General features: G+C 39.7%; 1 protein-coding gene across 1 annotated transcript in view; it reads left to right on the top strand.

Annotated features, from left to right (window-relative positions):
• LOC143285759 (glutamate dehydrogenase, mitochondrial-like) overlaps positions 1 to 18,405 on the top strand; it is a 34,570-nt gene extending 16,165 nt beyond the window's left edge. Inside the window, exons 3-12 of the mRNA XM_076593180.1 lie at positions 3,121 to 3,207; positions 5,425 to 5,513; positions 8,011 to 8,109; positions 9,877 to 10,014; positions 11,253 to 11,390; positions 12,719 to 12,799; positions 13,471 to 13,594; positions 14,195 to 14,286; positions 14,735 to 14,797; positions 17,099 to 18,405. Coding sequence (XP_076449295.1) covers positions 3,121 to 3,207; positions 5,425 to 5,513; positions 8,011 to 8,109; positions 9,877 to 10,014; positions 11,253 to 11,390; positions 12,719 to 12,799; positions 13,471 to 13,594; positions 14,195 to 14,286; positions 14,735 to 14,797; positions 17,099 to 17,218 — 1,031 coding nt within the window. The 3' untranslated portion in view covers positions 17,219 to 18,405. The remainder of the gene's footprint in view (positions 1 to 3,120; positions 3,208 to 5,424; positions 5,514 to 8,010; positions 8,110 to 9,876; positions 10,015 to 11,252; positions 11,391 to 12,718; positions 12,800 to 13,470; positions 13,595 to 14,194; positions 14,287 to 14,734; positions 14,798 to 17,098) is intronic.
• The last annotated feature ends 127 nt before the right edge of the window (positions 18,406 to 18,532 follow it).

The raw sequence follows: 18,532 nt of genomic DNA on the forward strand, positions 1-18,532 counted from the left end.
TCTCTGATGGTTGCATTTGTGACAAAGGGATTTGTGTCAGGAGAAAAAGAATCTGACCTTTTTGGGTATGAAGTGTGTGCCGTCAAATGTCAAAGTAAAGTAGACTTTATTATCTCCTCCAAAGCGAAGTTAATGTGGGGGCATTTGACACATGCTTGCAACACAATATGAAATGTGCATCTAAGGAGACAGGTACACGTTTGAATTTCCTAGAGACCACACAAAGCATTACATTCACGTTCCTTTACACAGTGATGTCATCTTCAGTCTGTCCCATGCTGCTGGATATGGTAAAATACACATGTATTATTATGTTATGTCCACCAAGACACACCTCGGGCAGACAGTTGTCAGACATACTCATTGGCATAGAAAAAACAAGTGTGTGCATGTGCGCGCGCATGTGCGCGCGCACACACACACACACACATACATGAATGGCCACACACACACACACACACACACACACACACACACACACACACACACACACACACACACATATTCACACAAATACACATGCATGTACGCAAATATACATGCAAGCATACACACACATACACACACACACACACTCTCTCTCTCTCTCTCTCTCTCAATCTCTCTCATTCTCTCTTTCTCACTCTCTCTAACACACACACACACACACACACACACACACACACACACACACACACACACACACACACATATGTACACAAGCAGATGAATGCATGCAGACATACACATGCACACAGACACACCCATGCACCCCCCACCCCCACCCCCAACACACACACCCACATACGGCTATTGATTGTTGAAATAATCATTATGTGTGTTGAAAGTGTAATGTTTTCATGACAGCAGACTCCTCAGGAGACACTGTTTATTGATGAGGGGAACAATTGTAACAAAATGGGAAGCGTCCTTTTCAAACACACACTGCAAAGGTAGACTTGGGTCATCAGCATCAGAGAGTAAAAGCTGCCATCAGCAACCATTCATGCACGGTGAGCAGGGTAAAAAAGGCCCACAGTCCAAACAAAACAGATGACATCAGAATTGTCATTATCTAGTGCTTTTATGAACCCTCTGTCTGTCTGCCTGCCTGTCTGTCTGTCTGTCTGTCTGCCTGCCTCCTCTCTCTGTGTCTCTGTCTCTCTTTCACACACACACACACACACACACACACACACACACATGGACATACACACACACACTCACACACACATCAATTTAGCAGTTGTTGGATCTTAAAAGATAGATAAGCTGCTTCCTATTTAAAGGGTTTTGAAACTGGTGCACTTTAAATGAATTCTGGGTCTACTCAGCTATCCTGTGCCATGCAGCTGACATAGTAATTCTGTCTGTCTGTCTCTGTCTGTCTGTCTGTCTGTCTATCTGTCTCTCTCTATATATATCTGTCTCTCTCTGACTGTCTCTTTCTCTCTCTCCCCCAGAAATGTTCACACATTCACACACAACAACAACACCAACAACAACAGCAACACACACACACACACACACACACACACACACACACACACACGCGCGCGCGCGCGCACGCACACCTATTTTAAGCTACCTGAGTCCCACTGTCCTTGTCATTGTAAAGATCTCCTTGTCAAGAGGGACTGGCTCCCAGTCAATGTCATTGTTCTCCTTTTTCCTTTGGAGGAGACAGGGGAGTGGGGAGGAATGGTGATAGAGTCAAATGTGGGAGCTCCCAGGATGGCAGTACAGAGCATTGCATCAAAACGGGGTTTATTGAGAACACGAAAAGAAAAAAAAAGGTAACAAAAATGAGGTCAGGACAGTACAGTAAACCTAAAAAGGAGGTGGAAAAAAAAAAAGAAAATAATGTTGGGAGCTGTTTCTCAGTTTAGGCACGTATTGAGTTTCAGACAGTGTGCTCTTGCATGCAAAGGGAGGATTAGGAATGAAATCATTTGGTATTTTTACACAAGTAATGTAAACTAAGAAAAGCAGGATATATAGTTGTATACATGTATATATTTTTGTAGAAATGCCTTTGTACATGGAAATAATCAAAGTGTGCATGCATGCACACACACACACACACACACACACACTCTCTCTCTCTCTCTCTCTCCCTCTCTCTCTCTCTCTCTCTCTCTCACTCTCTATTTGTCTCTCCTTCTCTCTCGCTTTCTAAATTATTAATTCAATTTATCACTCATCACAATCACCATACCATCATCAAAATCCCCAATCTCCACCCACCAAGTCATTGGTCTGAGTGTTTAAGTATGTTTTCACTTTGTTGAATACAGCCTGGAGATCACTGAGCAGGTGTGTGTGTGTGTGTGTGTGTGTGTGTGTGTGTGTGTATTATATGCTGTTGAGTGGTTATGCATTACAAGGCTGGAAATACTCACCTGTATAGTTCAGGACAACTGAACCTTTTTACGGACAAGTGGAATTGCTCTCTCTCTCTCTCTACTTGTCCATTGGGCACCCAGTTTCTGACTTGTGTCAGTGAAAGGGTGGCTGGGCAGTCAGTTTCAGTGCTGACCCATTTTCCTCTAATATATACCACTGCTCATATAATGGATTATGTCTTGTTATTGCACTGCTGGTAGTTACTTTTAATTACCGTTTCTTTAGGGAGGGCAAGTAGAAATTAGGGGTTGGGGGACAAGCGATTTTGTTTTGGTTTGTTTTTTTGTTTTTTGCGTGTGTGTGGTCAGTTTGTCTCCAGGAGAACTAAAAAACAAAGAGTAAATTCCTAACCGTGCATCAGCTCAAGTTTGAATAGCAGTGATGAATTAAGTGGGAACATCATGCATCAAGTTGCAGGAACCCACATTCTCTTCACTATATTTTATTCTATTTTGTTTATTTTGCCACATTATTTTATTTCATTTTCACATTAATGTTTTACACAAACCAAAGATAGGCTCTCAGGTCCTCATCAGCTTGTTGGGTGTATGCGACATGTGCGGCCGGCATCTGCTGCTTTTTAGAAAATTTATATATTCATTACCTTTATTTCTTTCAGCAGGTGTGGTGTAGGGTGCATTATAATTATGGATCCGTCAGCATGCTCAGACACCTCCTTATAGCTAAAACTGAAACTGGAACTGCAGGAAGGAAGCATGTGTTGTTTGATTCCAGGGCCCGGTATCGACGTGCCAGCCCCTGACATGGGCACAGGAGAGCGAGAGATGAGCTGGATCGCCGACACCTACGCCAATTCTCTAGGTAACTGTTCACTCCCACTGGGAGGCTTGACAAGATGGGACAAAGCAAGGCACATTCTTTATTTAAAAAAAAAAATTTTTTTCTACTTTTTTTTGTTTGTTTGTTTTCCCCCACTTGCAATGGAGGTTATATTTTCTCTTCAACATCATCACCATGACAATTTTCCTGTGACAAGTTGCATATTACACAAGCGTGGTAATAATTAGCAAGGGTATTTTCAAACACACACACACAAAAAAAACAACAACAACAAAAAACAAACAAAACAAAACAAAACAAACAAACAAAGAAAAACAACAACAACAACAACAACAACAACAAAAAACAACAACAACAACAAAAAGTGACATCCTGATTCCCAACTAGCTGCAGACATTTGACAGTCAGATAACATAGTTCACAGGAGACACCATCGAGCTACAACTGCCCCATTTGCTACCAAGTTTAACATATGGTGAATATTTTCTGATAATAGTAAACAGAATTCTTCTTTTAACTAATTAATTATGTCAAGTTGTCATGAAACAATAATGCAAATACATATCATTTGTTGGGCACTGTTTCTTTTTGCTAAATAAAAAGTATCCAAAAAGAAAAAGGGCACATTCTTTATTAACCAGGGTTACAGATCAGCAAGTATAGGCTTTGTTTTGTTGTTGCTTTTTTTTTTTTTTTTTTTAAAAAAAAAAAATTATTTTTTAACATCCAGCTCTTGCATGAAAATAGTGGGGGAGGGGTGGGAAGGGAGGGAGGGCGGCTACGTAAAGAATGTATTAACCAGGGTTACAGATCAGCAAGTACACGCTTTTTTTTCTCTTTTTTTTTTTTTCAACAGCCATTTCTTGCATGAAAAATAGGAGGCTATGTAAAGAATGTTATGTGGGGTAAATGTTTTTGCAGAAGAAAATTAATAGCACATTTTGTCATTTGAGTATGATATATGTTATGTGCCTGCGTTATGAGGGTGATTATTTACATGTATGTCTTGTTTATGTGTCTGTGCATGGAGATCTTTGAGTGTTTACAGGTGTATGCCTGGAGATATGGTTGTTGGTGTGTGTGTGTGTGTGTGTGTGTGTCTGTCTTGTGTCTGTGTCGGTGTGTGTTTGTTTCTGTGTGTGTTTATGTGTGTATGTCTGTGTCTGTGTCTGTGTCAGTGTGTGTTTGTTTCTCTGTGTGTGTGTGTGTGTGTGTTGTGTCTGTGTAGGTGTCGGTGTGTGTTTGTTTCTGTGTGTGTTTATGTGTGTGTCTGTGTGTGTGTGTGTGTCTGTGTCGGTGTGTGTTTGTTTATGTGTTTGTCTGTGTCTGTGTCTGTGTGTCAGTGTGTGTGTGTTTCTGTGTGTGTCTGTGTATGTGTCTATGTGTGTGTGTCTGTGTCGGTGTGTGTGTGTGTGTTTCTGTGTGTGTCTATGTGTGTGTGTCTTTGTGCTGAGGATATTTATGGTTCTCTTCCTGTGAGGATGACATGAAGGCACAGGACAGATGACAGTGCAAGCAACTGTGTTACATGTATGCTTATGAATTTTAATTGATACTATTTATGTTTGCCAAAATAGATGCAGTATATGTATACAGAGAATTGGGTGGAGAAGGTAAAGGGGGTTGTCAGAGAGAGAGAGAGAATTTTCATTTTTTATGATGATGAAGTTCTCTTTTTTCTTTTCATCATCTTTGTTTCAAATTTGTTTCTGTCACAACAACACAGCAGCAAAGTGTACAGTAACAAGCCTAGATGCATAGAAATGAGAAATGAAACAAATTATTAAGAAAGAAAACTTTCATAAGTCATACACATTACCAGCAGAGCATTAGAACAAAGGTCATTGTCAGAACTGGACTGTACATGCCAAGGTTCATATGAGTTATGGAAAATAATGATAAAAATAAAGCATGTATCATATGAGTTATAGAAAATAATGATAAAAATAAAAGCATGTATTTATTTTAAAAAACACAAACAACAACAACAACAACAACAAAACAAAACCAAACCAACTAGCATAATTATGAGCTGTTTTACAGTGGACAAGCTGTAAGCGTTTATTGAAAAACAACAAAAAAAAAAAAAAACAAAAAACAAACAACAAACAAACCAGCAACAAAAAAACAAAACAAAACAAACTAGCATAAGAGCTGATTTGCAGTGGGCAAGTCGTGCACACAAGGACAGCAGAACATTTTAAGAATAATAGGTCATGAAAGAGCTGGACTGTGCAGGTCACTTTGACATCAACGCGCGGGCCTGCGTGACGGGCAAACCAATCCCACAGGGAGGCATCCACGGCCGGACGTCCGCCACTGGCAGGGTGGGTGAACAGGGTTCTCTGGTACAGTGGGTGAACAGGGTTCTCTGGTACAGTGGGTGAACAGGGTTTTCTGATCTTGGGAACAGACACTGTCAAACTGTCTGTTGTTTTGCTGGGGGCAGTTGTTTACTGTACTGGGAAACAATGGGGTTTTTTTTCTGAGAAAAGAGGAGGAAAAGAAATATATGGGGACATATGCTGTGTCTCCAGTTTCTTTTTTTTTTTTTAGGTGGGTGTGGGGGGTTTAAAACAAATTTTGCTTTATTATTATTTTTTGTTTTTCTATTTGATGTTGTTTTGCTTTATATGACTTCTTTGTTGGTGTTTTTGTTTATTTAAGGTTGGTTTGGGTTTCTGTTTGTTTTTAATCTTTGTTTTATTGTTTGGATATAGTAAGTTGTGTGTGTGTTTGTGTGTGTGTGTGTGCTTCTCTTTTTATTCCTTTGTTTGTTTGTAAATTTGATGGAGTTATGGTTGTTTGTTAATTTAATGGAGCTAAGGTTGTTTGTTAATTTAGTGGAGCTAAGGTTGTTTGTTAATTTAATGGAGCTAAGGTTGTTTGTTAATTTAGTGGGGCCCTTAGCCTTTGGCTTTGGTTCGTGTAGACATTTTTTGGGAAAGGCCAACATGTGCCTTTAGATTTCTTTGTTATCTAATGTTAGATGTGTGTGTGTGTGTGTGTGTGTGTGTGTTTCAAATCTGCATTGTGAAGTTCTCTGTTGTGGGAACAGTACTCAGTAAGTTACAATGACATACAGAGTAAGACTTTGCTGTTTCCCATGCACACAGTGTGATTTGCTGTCAGTATTCTGAACTTCCTGCAATGAGAAAATGATCCTCTGTGGTTTTAGTTATTGTGTTTGAGGATGGGTTTTTCCAAAAACAGATCCTCTATTAAGAGGTATTTTCTGGGAAAGCAGTCGAGTTGTGAAGCAAGAAGGAAGTAACTGCGTGCGTTTCCATTCACTGACAAGAGGGGATTGGGAGTTATTGAGAATGAACTGGGTGCAGTCTTGACACTTTGCTAGATTCATTGTATTTCTTTAAAAAAACAAAAAAACAAAAAACCCACCCACCCAAACAAGCAAAAAGACAAAATCTTTAGCAGTTAGGACACACACATGTAGGCACACATACTTGTATGTGCGCATACACACACAAACACACTCTCACACATATGCAGACACACATGCATACACACTTGCATACACACACACGCACACACACACACACAAACGCACATACAGGGATATACATACACTGTGTCTGGAAAGAAAGATAACAGATTATGCTTCTTTTACATTTGACTGTTTTCATTGTGCTTACATCACTCTTTCAATTCATTACTTTTGGGGTCAGAGAAACTCTTTGGGCAGCAGATGTGCCATGTGTGCAAGTGAGTGCGAGTGTTTGTTCATGCGTGCATGTGTGTGTGTGTCTGTGTCTGTGTGTGTGTGTTTGAAGTAGATTTTCTTTATGGGGCTGTAAAACAATCCTTGCCACACTTTTGCACTATGCACAGACACCCACTTAATCACAAAGAGAGAGACATGCACACATATACATACACTAGTGTGTGTGTTGATTGTCCCTGACAAATGGTATGTTGGTCTCCAGTGACGTTGTCATCAGTGACACATGGCATGCTCGTCATGAGTGACATGTTTATCATCTGTTCACGTGGTGTGTTGGTCATCAGTGACATGTTTGCTGTCAGTGACACATGCTGTGTTGATCATCAGTTAAATGTTGGTCATCAGTTATTGTTGTCAGTGACATGACACATGGCATGTCGGTTGTCAGTGATGTGTTTCTCATCATGACACATGGTATGTTAGTAGTTAGGGACACGTTTGTCGTCAGTGACAGATGGTATGTTGGTCTTCAGTGACACATTTGTCTTCAGTGACACATGGGGTGATGGTCGTCAGTGACACGTTTGTTGTCAGTGGCATGTTGGTCATCAGTGGGATGTATGTCATCACTGACAGGTAATAATTATGTTGGTCATCAGTGGCATGTATGTCATCACTGACACATAATAATTATATTGCTCATCAGTGACATATTTGTCACCAGTGACATGTTTGCCAGCAGTGACATATTTGTCATCAATGACATGTTTGTCATCAGTGACATATTTGTCATCAGTAACATGTTTGCCATCACCGACATATTTGCCATCAGTGACATGTTTGTCATCAGTGACATGTTTGTTGTCAGTGACACATTTGTCACCAATGACATGTTTGTCATCAGTGACATATTTGTCATCAGTAACATGTTTGCTATTTGTCATCAGTAACATGTTTGCCATCACCGACATATTTGCCATCAGTGACATGTTTGTCATCAGTAACATGTTTGCCATCACCAACATATTTGCCATCAGTGACATGTTTGTCATCAGTGACATGTTTGTCATCAGTGACATGTTTGTCATGTGTGTCATCCGTGACATGGTTGTCATGAAGACTCGTGTCATGTTGGCGTGCAGGGAGTGTACCATGGCGTGCAGAACTTCATCAACGAGGCCAGCTACATGAGCATGGTGGGTCTGACGCCAGGCTTCGGGGACAAGACCTTCATCGTCCAGGTGAGACCACTAACAGGGCACAGCTCCAGCCAGTTCTGTTTTTTTTTGTTGTTGTTGTTTTTGTTTTTTGCTGCCTCATCACCCCTGAAAACAGAGTATGGCTGCCTACATGGTGGGGTTAAAACGGTCATACACGTAAAAGCCCACTCGTGTACATACGAGTGAACGTGGGAGTTGCAGCCCATGAACGAAGAAGAAGAAGCTGCCTCATTGTCTGCACCTTTTCAGAGGCATTTCTCCTTACGCAGCGTTTTTTTTTTAAACCCTCCACCCACATCCCACCCCCCTCCATCACACCGGGGTTCATCTGTCAGAGTCCCAGTGCTGGCAGTCCACAGGGATCTATCAGTGTTAGGTCACCAGGAGGCCACTCAAGAGAGGAGACCTGCACTGCTGCTGAGTCACTTCCGTTGGTGTTCAGAAGTGCCTGTTCTGACTTGACATACACAGGACACGACCTAGTAAGCCCCTTACTGACAACAATAATCGCTTATTCATGTAGCCAGACTTAATGAGCATCTACTCCAGAGTGGAGACTGACACCATGTCCCAGTGACAGTCCCCACCTTGAATATGCTGGCATTGCTGTCATTCTCAGCTTGGTGAAGGTGACAACTACCACACATGAAACGGGTGTGGGACAATGACCCAGGTTGTAGACCAGGTAGTAGACCAGGTGGTTTAATGGCCCGTGCATTGACAGGGACAGATCAGTCGGTACACAGGTCATAAAATTTGTCATCATTCTGCCGGTCAGGGAAGTAAACAGCTGTGTTTATGGTGGGGAAAATTGGAAGTAGCGACATTGTCGTCACCCTCAGTTAAGGGGCAAAAGGTGTGATTGCTGAGTGGTTAGAGCACTGGATATACAATCCTCAGGTACTGGATCTTTTTTTTCTTTTTTTTTGTCTTTTCTGTTTCTACATTATCTTTTCTTCTCATTTCAGTCTGCAAAAATATCATTTTTAAGTGTTTGTTCAAATAATATAGGATAAAATTGTTTATGTGTTGTGTGTGCGTGCATGTACAAGCATTTGTGTGTGTATGCCTGTGCGTATGGGGTTCTTGTGCATGTGCTTGTATATGCTTGTCCGTCTTTGTGTGCATGTGTGTGTGTAATGATGAAGAATTTTTAACTAAGACAATGTTATTATATGCCAGATATTGTGCAGAAACAAATAAAGCACTTTCACACTTCACTTTCACAAGTGTGCTTAACTTTGAAACAGAGGGATTAAAGGTAAAACTTACAAATATCTGAAGATAGAAGAAGGGAGGGTGTGGAGGAGCCGTTTTGTGTGTGTGTGTGTGTGTGTGTGTGTGGACTTGTCTACATGTGATATTTGGGTGTAGATTGGTATGTAGATAGAAGGCTAGAAAACTTTGAATGGAAAAAGGGAGGGTATGCTGGAGCTATTTTGTTTTGTGTGTGTGCATGTGTGCGCATGTGGACTTGTATTTATGAAATATTTGGGTAAACATCGATGTGGAGATAGAAGGCTAGAAAACTATGGATGGAAAATAGGAGGTTATGTTGGAGCTATTTTATTTCGTGTGTGTGTGTGTGTGCACGCGCGCATGTAGCTTGTGTATTTGAAATATTTGGGTAAATATTGGTGTGTAGATAGAAGGCGAGAAAACTGTGGATGGAAAAAGGGATGGTATGTTGGAACTTTTTTTTTTATGTGTGTGTGTGATTGTTTGAGTGTCTGTGTCTGTGTGTGATGTGTACATGTATGTAACATAAGGGTGTACATGGGTGTGCAGGGTTTTGGTAACGTGGGCCTGCACTCCATGCGTTACCTGCACCGTGCTGGGGCCAGATGCATTGGTGTCATGGAGAAAGATGGCAGCATCTACAACCATGACGGCATCCACCCCCGAGAGCTGGAGGACTACAAAATTGTAGGAGCCTTTCTGTTTTATTTTTGATTTTGTTTTGTATTATTTTGTTTTGTATTGATTTATTCTATTTTGTTTAATCTTATTTTCTTTTGTTTTATTTTATCTTTATTTTATCTTATTTCATTTTATTTTGTTCTGTTTTATTTCCATTTTATTTTATGTTGTTTTATTTATCAATGAAATGCTAATCTACTTTTTTTCCAATTACGAAACTATTGGAACATTTTTTCTTTTTTTAAATTTCTGGTACATATTTTTGTGTGTTCAATTTATGCATTGTGATAAGATATGTACTGATGTTTGTAAGATTTACATTTTCAATAGTTGAGAAGGAAAGAGCATGCACATATCTTAGTCACAGATTAAGAACATGTTTTTTAAACTTATAGATCACAGGACTATGAAGGTAATTTTTGTCACATACATTTTGGGGTGCTGGACTATGAAGGTAATCTTTGTCACATACATGTTGGGGTGCTGTAAGGGTGTTAAGACATGTTTGTGTTTTTAATCTGTCATTAATCTACAACTTTGACATGTTTCAGCTGTGAATGTAGGATAATAAGATAGTTGATCTACAAGTCGCAGTCTTTCAACATTGTTACTCAAAATGAAAATATTTCAAAGTCCAGCATGCAGTTAACCTGTTGTTGTTTTTTTTTGGTTTTTTTTCTTCTTGCCTTTGCATCAAAGGTGATATTCTCATTTGAACGTCATCACTACCTTAACAGTCCATTCTTCTCACCTCACGTCACATCACTTTAGCATAATGACAGCTTATGACACATTTACCAAGTACAATATAGTAAGGTAGCAATTTTGTAAGGGTGTTTCCAACAAATCTAAACAACACAAAGAATAGTCATTTAGCAATTAGATAGAAACTGACATTTCAATTCTTCACTCAAGGCACACAGTCACAGTCACTCTTCGTGGGCCAACAGGGAATTCAGAACTACAATAGACCAACTCACCTGAGAATGATGTGTGTTTTTACAGTTGTAGGATCACCTCATGTTTTCTATAACTAAAGGTACAATGGCGATTATCTGTAACTTCTTGATACCAATACAAAAATATAATGTATGTTTATACATTTGTATAATCATTTCTGATTTTCTAAAGCCATAAAGAACCACTTTCTAATGTTTATACAAAAAGATAAGAAGAGAGAGAAGAAAAAACCCAAACAAACCCAAAACCTGCAGTTAACCTCGGATGTTATGTTTTGTCAACAGGACAACGGCACCATCGTTGGATTCCCAGGCGCTCAGCCATACGATGACAACCTGCTGTTTGAGAAGTGCGACATTCTGGTGCCTGCTGCTGGGGAGAAACAGATCACCAGTCAGAACGCTGACAGAGTGCAGGCCAGGGTGGGTGTGTCGGCTTTTTCTTCTCTCCTCAAATCCCGACAGATTGAGACTTGAGCCCCAGAAAACGGAGTATGGCTGCATACATGGCAGGGTAAAAACGGTCATGCGCGTAAAAGCCCACCCGTGTACGTATGAGTGAACGTGGGAGTTGCAGCCCATGAACGAAGAAGAAGAAAACTTAAGTTGTGGAGTGAAGGCCTAGTGGTAACGTGTCCGCCTAGGAAGCGAGAGAATCTGAGCACACTGGTTTGAATCCCACAGTCGCCAGTATTTTCTCTCCCTCCACTTGACCTGACTTGTCATTTGGATGAGATGATAAACCTAGGTTCAGTGTGCAGCATGCACTTAGCACATGTAAAAGAACCTACGGCAACAAAAGGGTTGTCTCTGGCAAAATTCTTTAGAAAAATCCACTTCAGTAGGAAAACAAATAAAACTGCAGGTAGGGAAAAAAAAAGGGTGGTGCTTTCGGTGTAGCGATGCGCTCTCCCTGGGGAGAGCAGACCAAATTTCAAACAGAGAAATCTGTTGTGACAAAAGGAGTAATACAATACAATACAGTACAGTACAATACAATACAATACAATACAATACAATACAATACAATGAGCTTACAGTTGGGCCAACATTAAATTAGTGGTGTGTGATCATTTGTTTCTCCACTGCAGTGGGATATTTATAGCTTAGTCTTTTGTGAAGGACTATGACTCCAATACTAGGAGGCAAGATTACACTGGCTGCAGCCTTGGGGGCTAGATGGCCTTTGGGAACCATCCCATCGCTGACTGTTCTAAAGCCCTCTTGGCCGAGAGAGTGGGGATGTAACTTGGGCAAGACCCTCTCCACTAAAATTAAATCCTAGCCCAGATAGTTGGGACAGCAGTTGCCTCCTGTTGCTTTGATGGTCATAGTTAGACATGACTCACTATCATACATGCTCATGAAAGTCTTGAAAAGTCTTGGAAAAATAAGAGAACCATTTCCAGGGCTGGAAAAGCCTTGGAAGAACATGTTTTGCCCTTCAGGTTCTGGAAAAATTTTTTTGAATTTTGATAAAGCCTTTGACTAGTACCATTCAACAAGGAGCTTGGTGTATCTGAAAATACAAATAAACAATTATGAAAACAAAAAATGTTGAAAATTGAACATTGATACCGAAATAAATTACTGTTGGAATGTCTGGTTGGTTGTCTGTGCATGTAAATTGCCATTTTAGTGTTTACCTGCATGTTTTACTCACATTGGTTTTTACAGTGTATAACGCAGTTGAGCATGTTTTACATGGAATGGTGCAATATGATGTTTTTTTTACATCTGTTTTTGTTCAGATTATCGCGGAGGGTGCCAACGGACCAACGACGATGGGAGCTGACCAGATCCTTCTGAAGAAAAACGTTCTGATTATCCCAGTGAGTTTTGCGCCGTGTGTTTTTTTTTTACCTTTGATTTGTGTGGTACATAATTGCATGTGACAAACCTTTCTCTTTATTTCTCCTCCTGCCCACTTTCTGTTTGGGGGCAACTGTTGAAATTGCATTTTATAATTTGGTTATATGATTTTACTTCCCTTTTGGTTTGTTTTTTTTTTTTCATTTATTCCGGTCTTTTTCTTTTTTAATACTTAAAAAAATTATTATTAGTTTTATTCTTGTTTCTTTTGAATAGGCAATTTTGCAGTTTGGATTAATAGAATGTACTGTGGAAGCTGTACATGTTTCATGTTGATCTTGATCTTTGTTGCTTGCAGGCCAGTTATCCACACTGGGCCAAATCAGGGCTGAAAAATTGTTGATATCTCACACTCACAACCTGAAAAAAAAACCCAACAAAAACAACAACAACAACAAAAAAAACCTAGAAAAGAACATTAGGCACAAGCACAATCACATAGACCTTGGACATGCCTCTGATGTTGACCATTCTTGTCATTTTTTTGGTTTAATGTCTGAGAAAAGACACACACACACAAAAACAACAAAACACTTGCACACCCATACACCAAAAAGAACAACAAAAAAAAAAAAAAAACAACAACCACTTTTTCTGTTTGTTCTTACAACAATGTGGATTGTTTCCAAAGGATCTGTTCATCAACGCTGGAGGTGTGACAGTCTCATACTTCGAGTGGCTGAAGAACCTGAACCATGTCAGCTATGGGCGTCTGACCTTCAAGTACGAGAAAGACTCCAACTACCACCTCTTGCGTGAGTGCTGACTTCTTTCTGTTTCTGCTGCTCACTGACAGTTCAGAGGCACCATGGCAGACTGGGTTTTTGCGAAGGATTTCCTATCTAGTGTTCACCAGTGATAAGGGTTTGAGGCCTCGTTTTGGAATGGTGTAGTGTCCTTATAAAGGCACTTTACTCCTGTTGTCCTCACACCACCCATTTGTGAATGGACCTGACTTTGGTTTGGGAAAGGTTACAACAGCAGAGGGAGAGGATTGGGCCTTGTCTCCCTATGCACAGTGGATATGAATTCACTGCCCTGGTGGTGGTAAACGGCTATGGGACCTTTAACCTTTCCTTAACTCAGTAGTTCAGCCAGGTATTCACAGTATTCTGCTGCTCTTTTCTGAATATATGCATCTTGATTTCATTAGATTCCATTTACTTTTCCTCTTTGTTTTCAAGATATAAACAAACAAAAAACAAACAAAAAAACCCAACAACAACAAAAAACCCAACAAAAAAATGCCTAGGCTGTATGAAAAGGAGACAATGGTTCAGAGACAGGCAAGAGTGCTAAAAAGACTGATTGTGTTTGTGGTGGTTGCTTCACACATGCTCTGTTTTGTTTTTCAGAGAGTGTGCAGAGCTCCCTGGAACGTAAATTCGGCAGGAATGGCGGTACCATCCCCATCATGCCCAGTGATGAATTTGAAAACAGGATTGCTGTAAGTATAGTGGACACTGTTTTCAACCACCTTGAAAGCATGTATTATCTCACATGATTTGTGACTTGACCCATCAGCTTTCCTAACTTCTTTAGCTGGGGTTACTGTATTCTTAGAAAAAACATTTTGGGGGGTGTGGGGGGGCAGGGGGTAGGGTTTTTTGTGTATGTTTACCCTGAGAATTTTGGGCTTTGAAAGAGAAAGTGATGAGTGAAGTAATAAAAATCCATGTTTTATTGGAGCAGAAATTTCCTTTATTAAAAAGCATCTCTTTATTGCTCTGTGCACAGCTGAATAGTAGTGTACAGTGTGTGTGTGTTTGTTTTGGTTTGGGTCTGTTCCTTTGTTTCCAAAGAAATACTTTTTTATGTACATTATTTATTTAATTTTTGGGTGTTTTATTGAAAGAGGCCTATGATTGATAGCAGCAATGTTCGTGTGCTTGTAGGGTGCCTCAGAGAAGGACATTGTGCACTCTGGACTGGAGTACACTATGGAGAGGTCTGCCAGGGTGAGTGGTGTTGTTTTTTTTCTCTTTTATTTTCTGTCAAATAAATTGGTCATTAGCAGCAGCTACTTTCAGTTTCTGTGCATGAGCTGGGTTCTAGTTTGCGTCTGGACATGACCGGAATCAAGTCAGTGGGTCACGGAAAATGTGTTAGATAAAAACATAATGTTAGGGGAAACAAATCCTGTTTTCCCCTTGACCTTGCTCATGAACGCGCCTTATCGGTGGGTATAATTCATGACGAACAAGCATGGATTTTCTAGCATTTTTCACAGCATGAGCTTAGAAGACAATACCGATGAAGGAGAAAAAAAAGGAAAAGAAATTTGTGGTGTTAGGGAAAAAAAGTTGTTAAGTGATCAGAGAATGCCTCACATTTCTTAACATAGCAACTGGTATTTTACTTTAGAAAAAATTATCTATCAGTCTCTCTCTCTATATATAGTTGTAATGTGAAGAAATCTAGTTAGCCAAATGGTAAGAAACTGAGAGGAGGAAGGTGGTCATTGTAACCCTCACTATATACTTCATTATTTACCTATTCATTCCTGAATAGTGGGTCTCTCAGACCCATTCTTTCTGAAGAAGCAGATCACCCTGTCGATTCGAAAGTTGTGTCTTTCAGACTGATATTCGCTGTACAGTTGGTTTAGCAGTGCTCCCCTGTCTGTGCATTGTGAGTCGGTAAAACCCACATCATTTGGGTGGGGAGGGGTGTGGATGGTGGGTTATGCACACACTCCCAACACACACACTCATGGCGTCATACAAGACAGATGTGCTTCAGTGTGTGTTTGTGAAGAAGAGATAAGTAAGTTGTGCATATTTTTATTCAAGAATTTTGTCTTGAAAAGTTATATATTATATATTAAAAAAATAATTTTAAAAGACAAAAATGGATCCACTGCGCCCATTATGAATGGTAAATGTTATTGAGGAAAGAACTTATTTTCCGACTTGCTTGCGTGCAATTCACAGTTCGTAGCAGTTAATTGTTGTCTCCAGCTCATCTTCAGTCAACTCAAGTCATGTATTTATAAGTTGGGTTTGGAGGTGTATAGGAACAACTTAATGTTGAAAAAGGCAGAACAGGATAAGTGTGAAACAGGTTTGTGTTAAAGAGAGACAAAAACAAGTGGTTGTGTGTCTGTGTTTCTTCAGCGTAAAGAGACTGAGATAAGAAGTTGGTTGTGCGTCTTTGCAAACAACTGGAGATAAGAACAGATGGTTGTGCGTCTTTGTGAACAAACTGGTGATAAGAACAGATGGTTGTGTGTCTTTGTGAACAAACTGGTGATAAGAACAGATGGTTGTGTGTCTTTGTGAACAAACTGGTGATAAGAACAGATGGTTGTGTGTCTTTGTGAACAAACTGGGGATAAGAACAATGGCTGTGTGTCTTTGTGAACAAACATGGATAAGAACAATGGTTGTGTGTCTTTGTGAACAAACTGGGGATAAGAACAATGGTTGTGTGTCTTTGTGAACAAACTGGGGATAAGAACAGATGGTTGTGTGTCTTTGTGAACAAACTGGTGATAAGAACAGATGGTTGTGTGTCTTTGTGAACAAACTGGTGATAAGAACAGATGGTTGTGTGTCTTTGTGAACAAACTGGTGACAAGAGCAGATGGTTGTGTGTCTTTGTGAACAAACTGGGGATAAGAACAATGGTTGTGTGTCTTTGTGAACAAACTGGGGATAAGAACAATGGCTGTGTGTCTGTGAACAAACTGGTGATAAGAACAATGGTTGTGTGTCTTTGTGAACAAACTGGGGATAAGAACAATGGCTGTGTGTCTTTGTAAACAAACATGGATAAAAGCAGATGGTTGTGTGTCTTTGTGAACAAACATGGATAAAAGCAGATGGTTGTGTGTCTTTGTGAATGAACTGGGGATAAGAACAGATGTTTGTGTGTGCCTGTAAAAAAAAAAAAAAAAAAAAAAAAGTGAAGAAAACGCTTGGTTGTATGCCTTTATAAACTGGAGATTAAAAAAACAAAAACAGGTTGTTTGTGTCTTTGTAAACAAACTGGAGATTAAAAAAAAGAAAATAGAAAAAAAAGGTTGGTTGAGTGTCTTTATAATTAACAACTGAAGATAAAAAAAACCCAACCCAGTTAGTTGGTTGTGTGCCCCTGTAAACAAACTGAAGATGAAAAAAAAGTTGGATGGTTATGTCTCTTTGTAAACAAACTGGAGATAAAAAGAAAAAAAAAAAGGTGGGTTGGATGGTTGTGCGTCTTTTGTAAACAAACAGGGGGTAGAAGAAAACGTTGGTTGGTTGTGTGTCTTTCCCCAGAACATCATGAAGACGGCCATGCAGTACAACCTGGGGCTGGACCTGCGCACTGCTGCCTACATCGCTGCCATCCAGAAGATCTTCGTCGTCTACCGTGAAGCTGGACTCACTTTCACGTAGACTTGCTCACCCCTCCTCCACCTCAGGTGTGGCTGTTGCTAGACAGACTGGACTTCATCTTCTTCATGCCACCCCCTCCCTCCCTCCCCACTGTTGTTTGCTTGGCTAAGACGCCAGGATGGAGCTGATGAAATCTGTTGGGTTTTTTTTTTTCTTGTTTTGTTTTTGTCCTTCTGCTCATTGCCACCTCAAGAGTTATTTTGACTCAGACATGTATGAATGGTGTATTCTCATGGATATATACATTAGTGTTAAGAGCACTTTTTTTTTCTTTAAGCCATTTAGCCCCTGGAATTTTTTCCACAAGTTTCTGCTTTATATTGTTTTTGTTTGTTTGAAAAGGAAGTGAGTGTTATCAAGAGCTGGGTAGCAGATTTTTAAAATATTCCCCCCCCCCCCCTCTTCCGTTTTTTTGTGTGAAGTTTGAAGTTCCCCTTTGGGTGATTTTTTTTTTCTTCCTTTTTTTTTGTAAGGGAAAAAATGTTTTTTCTGGCCCCAAATCAGGATGATAATATTACAAATTTTTGATGAAATTCTTTGAATTATTAACTTTTTTGGGTAATCCGTATCTTGATTGTGTGAAAACTGTTTTGTTTTTGTTATGTTTTTTAAATTAATTTTCTTAATGGCTGTTTTTTTTCTTCTCCCTCTTATGTTGTTAGACACTCTGAATTGTAAATGCAATAATCCTAGGGTTCATACGACCACAGGCACATCAGACCAACTGCACAAGTAAAACTGCTCATAAACCTGTTAACAATGTTTTGTTGTGTTTTAGAGAATCTGAGCACTGGCTGCTAGACTGTAATGCTTCTGTTTCACCATTATAAGCTTGTATTGACTGTAGAATTATGCGTGGTAAATCAAGTAAACAGGTCATGGTTCATCTCTGATTATGTAATCTTTTTTTGGTTTTTCTCCATCAGGACTGTTTTTTGTTTGCTTTTCAAACAAGGTGGTCAGTATAATGATCAACCATGATGTGATATCAGTAGTGGATGTAAGGAATAGTTTATACTGGATCAGCAGGTTTGAAATCTGCGCGCTCTCCCAATGCTTTATGGTGTACTTGTTTTGGTGTTTTCTTTTTTCTGACACACAGGTTGTTGTTATTAACATGTATGTCATATGGATGATGCTGATCTGTTCACACATACTAGAGATGAATATAGCGAGATTTATTGGAAGAGATTGTGCATGTGTGTGTGCATTTGTGTGCTTTTGCGAGCCTCTGTGTTTGTATGTATAATTATGCGTGCCTGCATGTGTGTTTGAATTTGTGTGCCTCTGTGTGTGTGTGCATGTGTGTTTGCG

Source organism: Babylonia areolata, chromosome 1, assembly GCF_041734735.1.
Source record: "Babylonia areolata isolate BAREFJ2019XMU chromosome 1, ASM4173473v1, whole genome shotgun sequence".
Classification (NCBI taxonomy): Eukaryota; Metazoa; Mollusca; class Gastropoda; order Neogastropoda; family Buccinidae; genus Babylonia; species Babylonia areolata.